The sequence below is a fragment of the Sceloporus undulatus genome, chromosome 3 (assembly GCF_019175285.1).
Source record: "Sceloporus undulatus isolate JIND9_A2432 ecotype Alabama chromosome 3, SceUnd_v1.1, whole genome shotgun sequence".
NCBI lineage: Eukaryota > Metazoa > Chordata > Lepidosauria > Squamata > Phrynosomatidae > Sceloporus > Sceloporus undulatus.
The window spans coordinates 169,355,011-169,368,979 of NC_056524.1; the positions used below are offsets into that span (position 1 = coordinate 169,355,011).

The window sequence follows — 13,969 nt, forward strand, 5'->3', positions numbered from 1 at the left end:
GCCAGGAACACACATGTTCAGAAAAGAAAGACAAAAGTAATATTTTAATTTACAGATCTACACTTACTAGTGTACCTTTGAAGATGTCATGATGGTTTGCCAAAGTTAAAAAAGTAAAATAAACAACAATATTAATATTTAGTGTTAATCAATTATTATATTATGCTTATCATATACAGTGACCCCGTGCCATATGTGGGTTTCTCTTCCATGGCTTTCAGCATATGCTGAAGCTGCAGTGCAATGTTAACAATGGCGCATGCACATGTGGCACATGTGCCGTACCACACTGCATGCACGTGCCCCATTTTTTTCAATAGGGCATGAGCATATGCGATTTTCCCCTTACGCAGGGGTGGGAGGACTGTACTTTATAATAGTTAATGTTATAGTTAATAGTTGTAATAGTTTAACATCAATATTAATCACACACACACACACACACAACACACACACACACACACACACATTTAATATGTTTAGTACTGATATTTAATTGTTTCCCCCCAATTTATTATGAATAAATATTTGGGATAGTATAAAACTGGTGTAGTGGTCCAAGCTTTGGATGACTCTAGAGACTGGGGTTTGATTCCCGTATGGCCATGAAACATGGGAATTTATCATACGGGGGGAAATTGGGGGATTCAACAGGCATTATCCAGGGAAAGACGTGTGATCACATGCATCACAATTACAGAGGGCTTATCCTGGGAATAACCAGTGAATAGCCAGCAACAAATAATTCACAGGATTGCCCCATTAGTGATTTATTGCTGGTTAATTCCTGATTATTCCCAGGATAAGCCCTCTGTAATTGTGATATCATGTGATAATCTTAGCTGGGATCATGCTACTTTCCCTGGATAATGCCTATTGAATCCCCCGATTTTTCAAATATGATAAAGTCCATAGTCTCAGCTTGAGGGGAAGGCAATAGCAAACTTCCTCTGAACAAAACTTGTCAAGAAACTCCTTGATAGATTCACCTTAGAGTTGCCATACATCAAAAGTGACTTGAAGATATATAACAGGCATATATACACACACGCAAAACTGGCCAGTGTAGATCCTTGCCCTAAACCTAGAGCTTTAATTCTTGTATACTGTATTGTGAGTGAAGATTCACACTTTAACAGTGCAATCATATACACACCTCCTCTGAAATAACTCTGCTGGGTTTAATAGGACTTGCTACCAGGTAATGTGTATAGGATTGTAGCTTGAAGCGGTAACATTCTTATTTTAAAAACTTCAAGTGAGGCTGCAGTCCTTTGTACAGTTGCTTTGAAGTAAATCCCACTGGCTTTGGTAGGTCTTTCTTCTATGTAGACGTGCCTAGCTTTGCACTTGTTGTTCATACCACATTCTTCTTGTGGTAAGTGGATCAAGAACTGTAGAAGTCAGGTCTGGTTGTTTTTTTTATAACTAGATGTGTTACTTTCCTGTGCTCAGGAAGTTGTGACGCAAGTCATGGGTTGGGTCTGAGGTCTGTGAAACCTTCTGTAAAGGCAATTGCCCTCCTTGTCCTGTTGCATTTTGAAAAGTACTGGTGACGGTTCATGGACTGTGGAGGTACGCAGGCCAAAACAGAAATGCTCGTCAGACATAATGGGAGGATTTTCATGGCTCTCTGTATAATCCTCTTTACAGGATGCACAATACAAGGTAAAACTTCAAGTGCTCGTTCTTTTTTGTAATTTCTCTTCCTAAGCTGTGTAGCATGATTATAGCGGAAGCCAACCAAAGACTACTAATGCTTCTGTACATGTCTGCTCAGAGACGTAAGGAAAGGCATCTTGTAGCCCCTTTGAGAGTGAGAGAAAGAAACTGATAGCTAGAAGTAAATTTAACTGATTTTAGTGGGTACTTCCCAGTTCTGTGGATATAGGATTGCATACTAAAATGTACGGTTCAACCTGTTTCAGGTAATGTCCCCCTTTCCCAAATTTTATGCTTAGTGAGATATGGTGGCGGTAGTTCAGTACAGTAATTCACAAGGGAATGTGGAGATCACCTTGTAAGCAGAATGAATGGCCATTAATGCTTTTGTGATGCCTTTATTTCCCAAGGATTTCAAGTGGTCTCTGTTGTTTGAACAATACATTCGGGAAGTGGTCAACCTCTTCCCATTTCAAAATGAATAGTGGACAGTGTGATGCTAAACCATACTCCAAAGGGTAGCCCACAGTTGCAATGGATATGTGAACTGGGAGGGGAAATTACATAGGATGTGGGAATGTACTAATGGTGGGTAACAGTTGAGTAAAATACTATGCATTTAGTGTTCGAGTATGAAGAGATATGTGCTTTAGAGGAACATAGTTCTTTTCAAATGTAAAGTAATTGTGATACTTTAACACCAAAATGTTCTAGTCTCTGTAAGTTAAATGTGTAGACCTGGCCAGACTTACTTAGTAATAAATTCAACTAGCAACACAAAATAATTAATGTTGGCTGGAAGGATTCTGGAGATGTATTTCAAAATAACAATGACTACTATTAGTAGTTTGACAAATATAATATTTAAATAAGAGTAAAAACAGAGCTAGAAAAAACTACTACTACTACTACTAGTTTTTTCTAGCTCTGCTTTTACTCTTACTTAAATATTGTCTTATATTTGTCAAATTACTAATAGTAGTTTAAAGTATAGCCTGTCGGTTACAGAAATGTATAATCTGAAACACATGTACATCTCTTAACCCTGTGTTGTTTTGTATCTATAATATTTTTGTATGTACAGTGCTGTGTAAATTTACAGCGCTTTATAAATAAAGGTTAATAATAATAATAATAATAATAATAATAATAATAATAATTTAAATCGCTCACTTACCTTAATGTGCACTTGTTTCAATTACACTTCAGTGTTTTAGTAACTTAAAATGTACTGGGCTTCTTGTTTACTCAGAAATAAATTACATTGAATTTAATGGGGTTTAACTACAAATAGCTGTTATAGCCTAAATCTGCAATCGAAAATGGACTAACTTTTAAGCAAATATTTTAAGGATGAAAATTCCAGTTGCACTGAGGTATAATTTGTTAGCTCTCTGATGTTTTTCTAGGGAATGAAATATTTTGCTAAGCAGCTGGTAAATGTGGAGAATGGTAATTTGATGAGGGAAAAACTATATTGCTAACCAATAGCCTCTATGGTATATCTACAGTATTGCCACATTTGCACATCTATTTAACATAGCCTGACTTAATATACTGCAACATGACTGGACCGCATGCTGGTAGATGCAGCCTATTCATTTCCGTTTCATTTGTTTGTCCTAAAAAGGAGGCAAACAAAGCAGGAAAAATGGGAGAAAGAACTGTAAAGTTACAGATGAAATTAGGATTAGGATTAATTACACCCAAACAAACCAGGATTTGTAGGCCAAGGCTTGCTGTAGACTTTTACATCAAGGCTTATTTGAGCATGCTGAACCAAAATATTTAACATGTTCATATTTAACAATTATGTTATTAATCCCAGATTTATTTAACTGAGGTTTATTAAATAGGGTTCCTGGCTTAAAGTAGTGGTGAACCATGTGGCCATGTATTTTGATTGGTTTGCTTATGATTTTGAACAAGATGACGAGATTTAAAATAACATCCAGCTCCTCAGAGCTGGCCCTAACATTAGGGAGAATAAGATGGCTGTCTCAAGCAGCAGTTTGGGGGTGTTACTCATACGTGGTTGTATTTTTACTATTAGGAGAAGAGGAGTGGTGCCTGTGACTGTTTTTTTCCTCTAGTATCAATACTATTTGACTGGCCCAGTGTATTATGTGCTGTATATACTCATGTATAAGTCTAGAAATTTAGGTTAAAAAATTGACCCAAAAAACCTGAGTCAGCTTATCCACAGGTCAGTGTAAGTACTGTACTTTAACTTGTGTATACACCTCCCCCCCACACACACACCCCACACACCCTGGTGAAAGGCAAGAGTTTATCTGCTCTGGAAGCATTGACCCCCTTCAACTCTCTCATCCATCTAGCCCTTAGTATGAGTACAGATTTGCCTGCTTTACTTTTGTAAGTTCTTTGGTATTGTTTTCCTTTGCTTCAACCTTTACATCTTTCATTATGTGCCCCTAAGTTTTACCCTCAACTTATCCATGGGTCATATCAAAATCCATAAAACCTGCCCTCGACTTGAGGTTGACCTATAGTCAAGTATATACAGTAATTTTACTTTTGGAATGAGTTTGTTCTGCCTTAGGTAGCAAAAGTTCTTAGGCAAGCCCTACAACCTCCTATGTTAAGGCTTCAGGTATTTTTTCTAGTAGTAAAGGAAGTTTGTGTAAGTGTGAAGGAACTGATGCTCTGTTCCTAAGAGATCACCACACAGGATATGTACAGCACAGTTCTATGCATGTTGGCTCAGAGATGTCCTGCTTTCTGTGGGATATGGTTATTGTTGTTGTTTCCGATTGATAGCATTTCTAACTTATGGTGAACCTAAGGGAAACCTACGACACAGTTGTCTTGGCAAGATTTGTTAAAAGGGTTTGCCTTTGCATTCTTCTGCGGTTGAGAGAGTGTGACTTGCCCAAGGTCTCAGTGGATTTTGTTGGCTGAATGGGGATTTGAACCCTGGTCTCCAGAGCTATAGTCCAATGTTCAAACCATTACACCACACTGACTCTCAGTGAGACTTACTCCCAGATAATCTGAATAGGAGTACTGCCTAAACAACTTAAAAGAAATGTAATTCATAATTAGACACCCTAGGTTTATCCTACATTTATCCTGTCTTCTAAAGCTAAGTAATATTAATGTCGGCAGAATGGTACCCATCAACACTGAACATGGAGGCAGCAACAGTCAGGGGAACACTAAGGTTTTCAGAAGTAAATGTTTAAAAATGAAAATGGCACTGTGAGACAAGGATGAGCTGAGCAATTTTGGGCTTCAAAATGTTTTTGGATTCTACCTCCCATAATCCTTCATCATTGTTTATATTATCTTGGGCTCATGGTGTTGTATGCTGGCAACCATCTTGAGGGCCACAGTTGCTAACCCCCCTTTAAGGAACAATATCCCAAAAGCAGTTTGGTAAGGACTGAAAATGAAACAATGATTATTAGCCTGGGGAATGTGGTAGGGAGGAGAGATATGAGATGGGGAGAAGAATGGATTAGAATACCCAAAAAATAACATTACTAGCCAACTGCTACATGAATGCTAGGGTGGCCAGGTGCAAAAGAGGTTTGCATAACAAGCTACACTTGCAGAAATGCTCTTTTACAAACCTTTTAATCACATCTTTTGCCTCTGTCCATCTTACTCCATGCTGTAATGTTCAGTTGCAGGTTCCACATTAAGATTTTTAATTGTCAAGTTACTCTATCCTGGGGGTTAATTAAAGAGAACTGCAGGTACTAGTGCCATACTATTGTAGACCTATCTCAGCATGAACATATTTTATACTATAGAATCTGTGTATCCAAGTGATTCATTGCTACAGTTGGCACCCAAAGGAGAGCTGCAGTTTATATAAGGTGCTAGCTAGCCAATAAAGGTTTTGAACTTTCTTCTCCCTTTCAGTGGCAGGATCATACCACTGCCCAAGCTGCTTTTGTAAATCTTTGTTTTATAAACAGTCTGCTGTTTGAGAAAAACCAGACGAAATGTAATATCCCTCTTGAACTAGTGCAACTACTTTCATAGTTCTTTGACCTCCTCATCTCCCCCCCCCCAAATCAGTAACAAAAGATGGGTACAACTATGAAATTTGCAACACAGACATTTAATACTCCTAAGGAGAGGAATGAATGCTTAAACCCACAAATAGTTCTTCATAGTTGTAAGTTTTCATTCTACTCTTTTGAACGTCAAACAAAGGGAAAGAAAAATAGGTATATACTGGAATGTGGTTAAGCCAAAAAGGAAGGCATCGGGACTGAGACACTTCAGTTGCTTAAGTCTGAAGACATCTAGGAAACACCTGCAGCAGTTATTTCTCACAGCCAGTAAATGGAAAGCAGCTCTGCTTCAGGAGAGGAATTTCAGCCTTGCAGAATGAATGTCAGGGGGACAGTGTGCAAACACTGGAAAATCATCAAAGGATATAAGGGGAAGGGAGCGTGGCACGAGGCAAAGCCCACAAAAGCCATATTCAGTCTCAAGGCCTAAGGTTTCTCACTCCGTCCTGCCTTGCTCTATCCAGGAAAGTGTATGGGGCAGTGCTGAAAAACCTGTAACCTTCCGGATACTGGACTCAAGTTCCCATCAGATGACCTGTTGTAAGGGACACATGTGTTCAGCAATCTTTGGGGATGGGCTCAGGTGGCGCCAGCCATGGAATAGGAATATCCCATTCTAAACTGCAAAATAATCCTGAAAAGTAAAACTGAGAGAACATGTAGCCTGATGTTAGGATATCCTGCCTAAATCAAAGCATAGATTTAGAAGGCAGGAAAATAACCATATATCTACTGCATGCTTCATGTATTGACATACACAGGTGGAAGGCGTTACTATGATGATGTTGTGTGCGTTCAAGTCCTTTCAGACCTACCCTATCATGAGGTTTTCCTGGCAAGATTTGTTCAGAGGGGGGTCGCCTTTCTCTGAAGTTGAGGGACCTTGCCCAAGGTCATCCAGTGTGTCTGAACCATACATATGTAGTAAAAATAGTAATATATACAGGCACTTTCAGTAGAATTTTCTTCCTTTCACTGTATGATTTTTAATACCTGTGCCTGATACCGGTGGAAGTGAAGTATAACTGCTAGCATGTGAACTGTGAGCAAGACCTATATATGCAGCTGAGCATTGTATTTGTGCTGTGAATTCTGGATATTTTTCTCCTTGTATGTGCCTCCAGGTCACTTGAATTATGCCATGAATGTGGCACTTGGTAATAGTGGGTGGTCTCTCATCCAAGTACTAAGCAGGGCTCACCCTACTTAGCTTCTGCATTTATATGTTTTATTGACACGTAGATTGTATTGGCTTCATCTTTTCAACTGCCTTATCTTCTACAATGAAAAGCCATCAGTTAATCTTCATTTATTTATTTATTTATTTATTTCATTAAATTTAGGCCTGGTCCAGACCGTCACTTTGCCCCGCAACGTTAGTACGTGGCGGCAGCGTCATCATGGCTGCCTCCCATCCACATGGGGGCTGCCATGATGATGTCACACATGCACTGCATCCAAACGGCTCAGTGTGGGAAGGAGCTCCGAAATGGAGCTCCTTTTGGGTGCCGTATCGTTCCTGCAGCAACCAGACGGCTGCGGGAATGATGCTAGGGAGAAAGGGACCGGGTGGCCCCTGGGGTGTCCAGAGGCATGAAGTCCCAAGGACACCTCTTTAAAAAACATATCTACAACACACACCCCATATAAAAGCCTGCCTACATAATTAGATATTTAAAGCCAATACAATGCACATGACAATGGCCCAAAACAGACAGGCCAAAAGTGCTGTGCCGGCACCAAAATTAGGGTTCCAGAGTGCATGGCAACTGCTCACTCTGGAACTGTAATATGTATGGACGACGCCATCTTTACGTGGTGCCGTCCATACATGGCACTGTACGTGATGCAAGCGCGGTGTCGCATCTGCACTACTGGGCACCGTGCTTGCGTCTTGGATGCATCACAGTGCACCAATATAAATTATTATTGTGTTATCATGTTACCATTTAATTGCTGAAATTCATCAATATATCTGATTTTAAAATATGTAAATGTTTTAACAGGGGCTCCTGTCCAAAGAGGCCGATATATGAGAGTGAGGTGCAGACCTAATGACCGCTTTGCAAATTGCGTTGAAGAACAAGGACCGGTTTTTGACATTCCTGATGGAAATGCTAACATGATCCTCCCTCCGAAAGCTGATCCAGCACTGTATGTAAAATGTATTGTAATTTCAAGGACTCGTTGCTAATCTTTGCTATTCTTGAGCAGCAAACTAAGGATGTGATGTTTGCAGGGTGATGGAGCAAAACACAAGAGATTTCATTACCTGCCCAGACCGTGTCAAATATACTTCTGTAGATATTAGGTTGCTTTTATTCAAAACATCATGACATGCTTTCTAAAAAATATATGCAGATAGTTTTACTGTTTCTTTTTTGCTGGTGAAGATCCTGTGCTGCATGATGGGTAAAATTCAATGGGCAAAGCTTTTCCCACTAGAAAAAGCTGATCAGCCCATCAAAGTAAGCTACAGTAGTCTTAGTTTAAAGCAAGAGCTAGAGGAGGTCCAGTTCTTGTTATTATTTTTCTGGTAGTAAAAATCCAACTTTCTGTTCTTTGACACTTACTTGCTAATTGGCTTACTTGCTGTACACCGCTATGATCTTTGGAATAGCGGTATATAAATAAAACAAATTATTATTATTATTATTATTATTATTATTATTATTATTATTAGTACGATCCAAGTTCAGCTCCTTCCCCATTCATTTGTGTTTATTTGTATCTATTTTTAATAATAAAACTCAGAGAAGCACCATAAACATTTGGCAACTCTCTATAGCTAATATATACAATGTCTCACCTTATTCCTCAACTGTCCCACCTGTTATTAACAGTTCTGTAAATGGCCAGTATTAACAATGTAATTGTCACTGTCAGAACCAAATACCACACAAGCCTCTTTTATTACAGACTGTAATAGCTAATGTGTTCTTATTGTAAAGACAACATACTATATTCATTTTTTCAAATGCAATGCTGATTTGAGAGCTTGCCTTATCTGTGCCAAGCAGGTTGTAGTGCTTTGAGAAATATTGCTTTCCAAGGATGCAATTAAAGATGGGGGAGAAAACAATGGTCCAAAACACACTGCAGAAATAATTCAGTTGGAATTGTCCAGTTTGAGACTGCTTTAACTGCCCTGGCTCAGTGCTAGGGAATCCTGGGAATTGTAGTTTATTGTGACACTAAGGCTCTCTGACAGAGAAGGCTAAATGCCTCACAAAACTACAATTCCCATAATTCCCTTTAAGCCAGGACAGTTAAAGCAGTCCAAACCCCAGCGTATAACAAGGGTCCACTGTACACCTATTTTACATAAACTGCATTATCTTGTCCCTGAAAGGGTTATATCCAGCCACCATGTTCTTTATACTATGAAATGTATATGGTAACCTAATTATATCTTGTCTTTGAGAGCAGACAATTTATTTAATACAGATACATGGACCCCAGTTAGCTGGAATTCATACTCAAACAAAACCACAGTCTTGTCTCCTACTGTCTACAGTTCTAACAGACTAAAGACTTATAAATAATTACTTTCATTTAAATTTCATAAAGTTGATTCAGTTTATCCTGGATGTATTGGTAGGGTGATAGAGGAGGTGTTATATCCAGAGATTTATAATCTTTTAAAATCTGTGTTGCAGAATGAAGAAATTTCAAGACCATCCTGATACTTTTACGCTTTCTGGAGATGAATACGGATCAGGAAATGAAGTAGATCCAGAGTTTGGGTCAGGCACTGACTATGAGATGGATGATCCCAGTATTCCTGAGTTTAAAATGAACCAACCAGATCAGAAACTGAAACTTAAATTAACAAAGGAAGGTTTATTCCTGCACGAAAACAGACTGTGATATCTGCTCTGGCTACTGTGATCTTATTTCTTAAATGCCTTTTGTGTTTTATGACTGAATATAATTACACCAAGATAAAAATATTGTATGAACTATAAAACCAGCAAATAAATGCCTTTAAATGTTTAGCACTTTTCTTTGGTATAAACTGTAATGTATACAAGCTTTTCCTCTTCAGAGATGTAGACCAGCATTTCAAAATCTGTGATCCCTTTTTACAGTTGTGGGTAAAAACAGCATGAAATAATCAGACATATATATTCAGGTGCAAGTTAGATGAAGGGAAAAAAGACAACTAAATATAAAATAAAATGCAGTGATGCTAGAATCAGAAATCAGTAAGAGGAGTCCCATGTCATTCTGGAGATTTTGGGGTATACTTTTCATGTACCCAGGGAGCTGGTCACAACAGCAACACAAGAAACAGGAGCTGTGCACTATTGCCATTGATGGCTACCCCTTGATTTATGCCACTCAAGGAAGCTTACATAACATTATATAACAATTTTCAAAATAGGAAGCTTTTGAGGTACCTTCATTAATAAAAAAGCAAAAGGGTTGGTTTTGTAATGCACAAAATAATAATGTTGTACTACTCTGGAATGGGTTGTTTGTTGTCTGACAAACAGCACTATTCTAAATGCCTAAATCTCTCATGCTATTTCTGATTATAATATAACTTGGACTTATGCTTGCAAATCTGTTCATCTTGTATTTTGTTTTTACTGTATGGTGCTAGAAGCATTTCACCCTGATACTTGCATTTACATAACTATAATTCTATTAAAACTGAGGTGCATCTAAAAATGTGTTTTTCATTTCTTAGATATTAGGCTAAGTAAACTTGCCACACTGTCAGAAGCGTATTATTAACATACGATCCAGACTAGAACATCTGTGAAAAATGGAAATGGTAAAACTAAGACACAAGCAATCCATGGTTACAGAAAATCCACAAGACGCAAGACAGGGGGAAAATACATTTTCCCGGGATGTTGGAATATAGCAAACAGAGGGTTAGATTATGTCTTGTTAGAATAAATTTTATTTGTATACCGCTTTTCCTTAGATAAAAATGGTTTACAGACCAATAAAACCGTTACAACATCTCATAAAATAGATAAAATGCAAAATACAAATTATACAAAATTTAAAAAACAATCATTCAAGAGAGTAAGGTAGAGAGTCAATGGGATTGGGAGTGCACAACTTCATTTTTCAGCGGGGAAGGCTAAACAGAAGAGGAAGGTTTTAAGCCTCTTTTTAAATGTTTCCAGGGGGATCACAAGACGGAGCTCCTTGGGAAGACCATTCCAGATTTGTGGGGCCGCCACTGAAAAGGCCATCTGGGATGTAACAACGTATTTGGAAGATGGAATTTCCAACAGGTTCTTCCTGGATGTCCTAAGTGTGTGGGGCGGATTATATGGGGATATGTGGTCCCTCAAGTAACTCGGGCCCAAGCCATGTAGGGCTTTATAAGTGATAACCAACACATTGTATTGCGCTTGGAAGCGAATAGGCAGCCAGTGAAGATCTTTCAGAATAGGTGTTATATGGTCAAACCTGGATGTTCTGGTGACCAATCTGGTTGCAATATTTTGTACTAGCTGAAGCTTCCGGGCTTGGTACAAGGGTAGCCCCATGTACAGCGCATTACAGAAATCTAAGCGAGAGGTTACCAGAGCATGTACCACGATTTCAAGGTCCTTTTGGCCCAGGAAGGGTCGCAGTTGGTGTATCAACCAAAGTTGATAGCAAGCACTTCTGACCGTCACATCCACTCGAGATGTCAGCTGCAGAGACGAGTCCAGAAGTACTCCTAGACTGCGAACTTGGTCCTTCAGGGGAAGTGTGACCCCATTCAGGACAGGTGGATAAATTTCCTTCCCCAGGCCTGGAGAACCTATCACCAGTACTTCCGTTTTCTCTGGATTCAGACTGAGTTTGTTTTCCCTCATCCAGCCCTTTACTGACTCCAGGCAGGCATTCAGAAGAGAGACGCCATCCTTAGATACTGCATCAGTTGGAGACACAGAGAAGCATATTTGGGTGTCATCAGCGTACTGATAACACCGCACCTCATGTCTCTGGATGATCTCTCCCAGCGGTTTCATGTAAATTTTAAACAAAGTGGGGGACAAGATAGCTCCCTAAGGGACACCAGATGTCAGTTACCTCTTAGAGGAGCAAGTGTCCCCCAACTGCACCGTCTGGAATCTGCCCAAGAGGTAGGAACGGAACCACTGGAGCGCAGTGCCCCCGATGCCCAACTCCCTCAGGCGTTCCAGAAGGATACCATGGTCGATGGTATCGAAAGCCGCTGAGATGTCCAATAGCACCAACAAGGCTACACTTCGCCTGTTGATGCCCAGACGGAGATCAAGGCGACCATGGCGGTCTCAACTCCATATCCCGCTCTGAAGTCAGTTTGAAATGGGTCCAGATAATCGGTTTCATCCAAGATAGATTGGAGTTGGAAGGCAACTGCTCTCTCGACCACCTTACCTAAAAATGGCAGTAGTGAGACCGGCCTATAGTTGTTTCTTATCAGGGGGTCCAGGGAGGGTTTTTTAAGCAACGGTTTGACTATTGCTAGTTTTAAACTAGATGGAAATTTTCCCTCCCTGAGTGATGCGTTAATTATGCATTGCAATAATGATGTTACCGCATCACCACTCTGGGCGGCCAGCCAAGAGGGACAGGGATTGAAAGAGCACGTCGTCTTCCTAACACTTCCAAGGAGCTTGTCCACTTCATTGGTATGTACAAACTCAAAGTGATTCAGTATAACAGAGTCCACGGAAGCTCTGGACACCTCTCCTATTGTTTCTGATGAAATGCCTGCATCGAGATCAGCCCTTACCCGAGAGATTTTATCTGCGAAGAAGTTGTTCAAATCGTCACAGCAGACGATGATTCTTGGATTCTCTCAGCAATGCAGACTATAAATTCTACATCTACATCCTCCTGTAAGAATCTTGCATTTTCCTTCCTTTTCATGCCACAAGAGACTGGCATGGTTATTTCTTTACAAACCACACTCCAAGAGGTTTTAAAAAACATGGTCTCATATTCAGATCGCCACACTACTGTTGCTGAGCATGATAAGCAGAAGCATCCTTTAGCAAACAGTTAAGCCGCATGAGCTACAAAAGCACACATTGGTTTTGCACTCAGCTAAAGCCCACTTCCTGCTGCTGCTTCCCAGGAAGGGGAAACCAGCTGGACCCATCAATGGCCAAAGAGAGAGTGAGAGGGTGCCGCAGGGAAGGTCTTTTTGCTAGAATCATGGAGTTGGAAGAGACCACAAGGGCCATCCAGTCCAACCCCATTCTGCCATGCAGGAAATCTCAATCAAAGCATCCCTGACAGATGGCCATCCAGCCTCTGCTTGAAGATCTTAGTGGAAGTGTGACAACACTCTGCACTGAAACACTTAATGGCTCAGAGTAGGCAGCAGTAATAGGGTTAGATAGTTTGAGAGTTAAATTGGAATAGCGGTGCTATAAGAGGGTACTGTGGTAATAGTGGGCCTTCCTCCAGACTAAACATCCCGAACAACACCTGGGGTTCATCTACATTATAGAAACAATGCAGTTTAACGCCACTTTTAAGTGCTGTGGCTCCATCCTACGGAATCCTGGGATTTGTGGTCTTGCAAGGCCTTTAGCCTTTTCTGCCAGAGTGCTGGTGCCTCACCAAACTCCAAATCCCAGGATTCTGTAAAACTGAGCCATGGTAGTTAAAGTAGGGTCAAACTGCACTATTTCTAGTGTAGAGATCAACAGTCCCCAAACTGTGCCCTTTTAAGAGATTTTAGACTTCAGCCCCCAGAAGCCTCAGCCATGTTGGCCAAGAGCCTAGGACTGCACTGGGAGCTGAAGTCCAAAATCTCTTAAAAGGACACAGTTTGGGAACCACTGAACTATAGTATTATAGTACCCCAAACTGTGTCCTTTGAGAGATGTTGGACTTCAGCTCCCAGAAGCCTCTGCCATGTTGGCCAATAGTGTGGGATTCTGGGACCTGAATTCCAAAAGCCCTTAAAGAGCACAGTTTGGGGGAACCACTGGTGTATAGAGGCTCTTAAAGTGAGTCTCAAAGGGCTTTTACACACACACATATATATATTCACATACACACACACACATATATATGTATATGTATATATATATATATATATATATATATACACATATATACACTGTATATATATATATTTCCCCTCAGGTACCATAGAGTGGAGAACCGGAAGAAGGGGCGGGCTTAGGCGCCGCATTTCCGGGTTCACCTGTTTCCCCGGAGCCAGCCTCCGAGCCTGGCCCGACAATGCTGCCCTCTGCAGGCGGGAGGATGGCATTGCACCTCCGTTCCCTGCCTTCTCT

At 40.3% G+C, this 13,969-nt stretch overlaps 1 protein-coding gene across 1 annotated transcript; it reads left to right on the forward strand.

The window, feature by feature from the left end:
* The first annotated feature begins 1,517 nt into the window (after positions 1 to 1,517).
* SRGN (serglycin) lies at positions 1,518 to 10,388 on the forward strand. Its single transcript, XM_042456138.1, has 3 exons — positions 1,518 to 1,668; positions 7,718 to 7,865; positions 9,371 to 10,388. Exons 1-3 carry the CDS (start codon positions 1,563 to 1,565, stop codon positions 9,579 to 9,581), a joined length of 465 nt encoding a protein of 154 aa, XP_042312072.1. The 5' UTR covers positions 1,518 to 1,562; the 3' UTR covers positions 9,582 to 10,388.
* The last annotated feature ends 3,581 nt before the right edge of the window (positions 10,389 to 13,969 follow it).

Bases quoted from the DNA above. Each gene is read 5' to 3' on its own strand.
- SRGN (XM_042456138.1), top strand. From the start codon at position 1,563: ATGGACTGTGGAGGTACGCAGGCCAAAACAGAAATGCTCGTCAGACAT. The intron at 1,669-7,717 runs GTAAAACTTCAA...ATGTTTTAACAG, and splicing joins TACAGGATGCACAATACAAG to GGGCTCCTGTCCAAAGAGGC. The intron at 7,866-9,370 runs GTATGTAAAATG...TCTGTGTTGCAG, and splicing joins CCGAAAGCTGATCCAGCACT to AATGAAGAAATTTCAAGACC.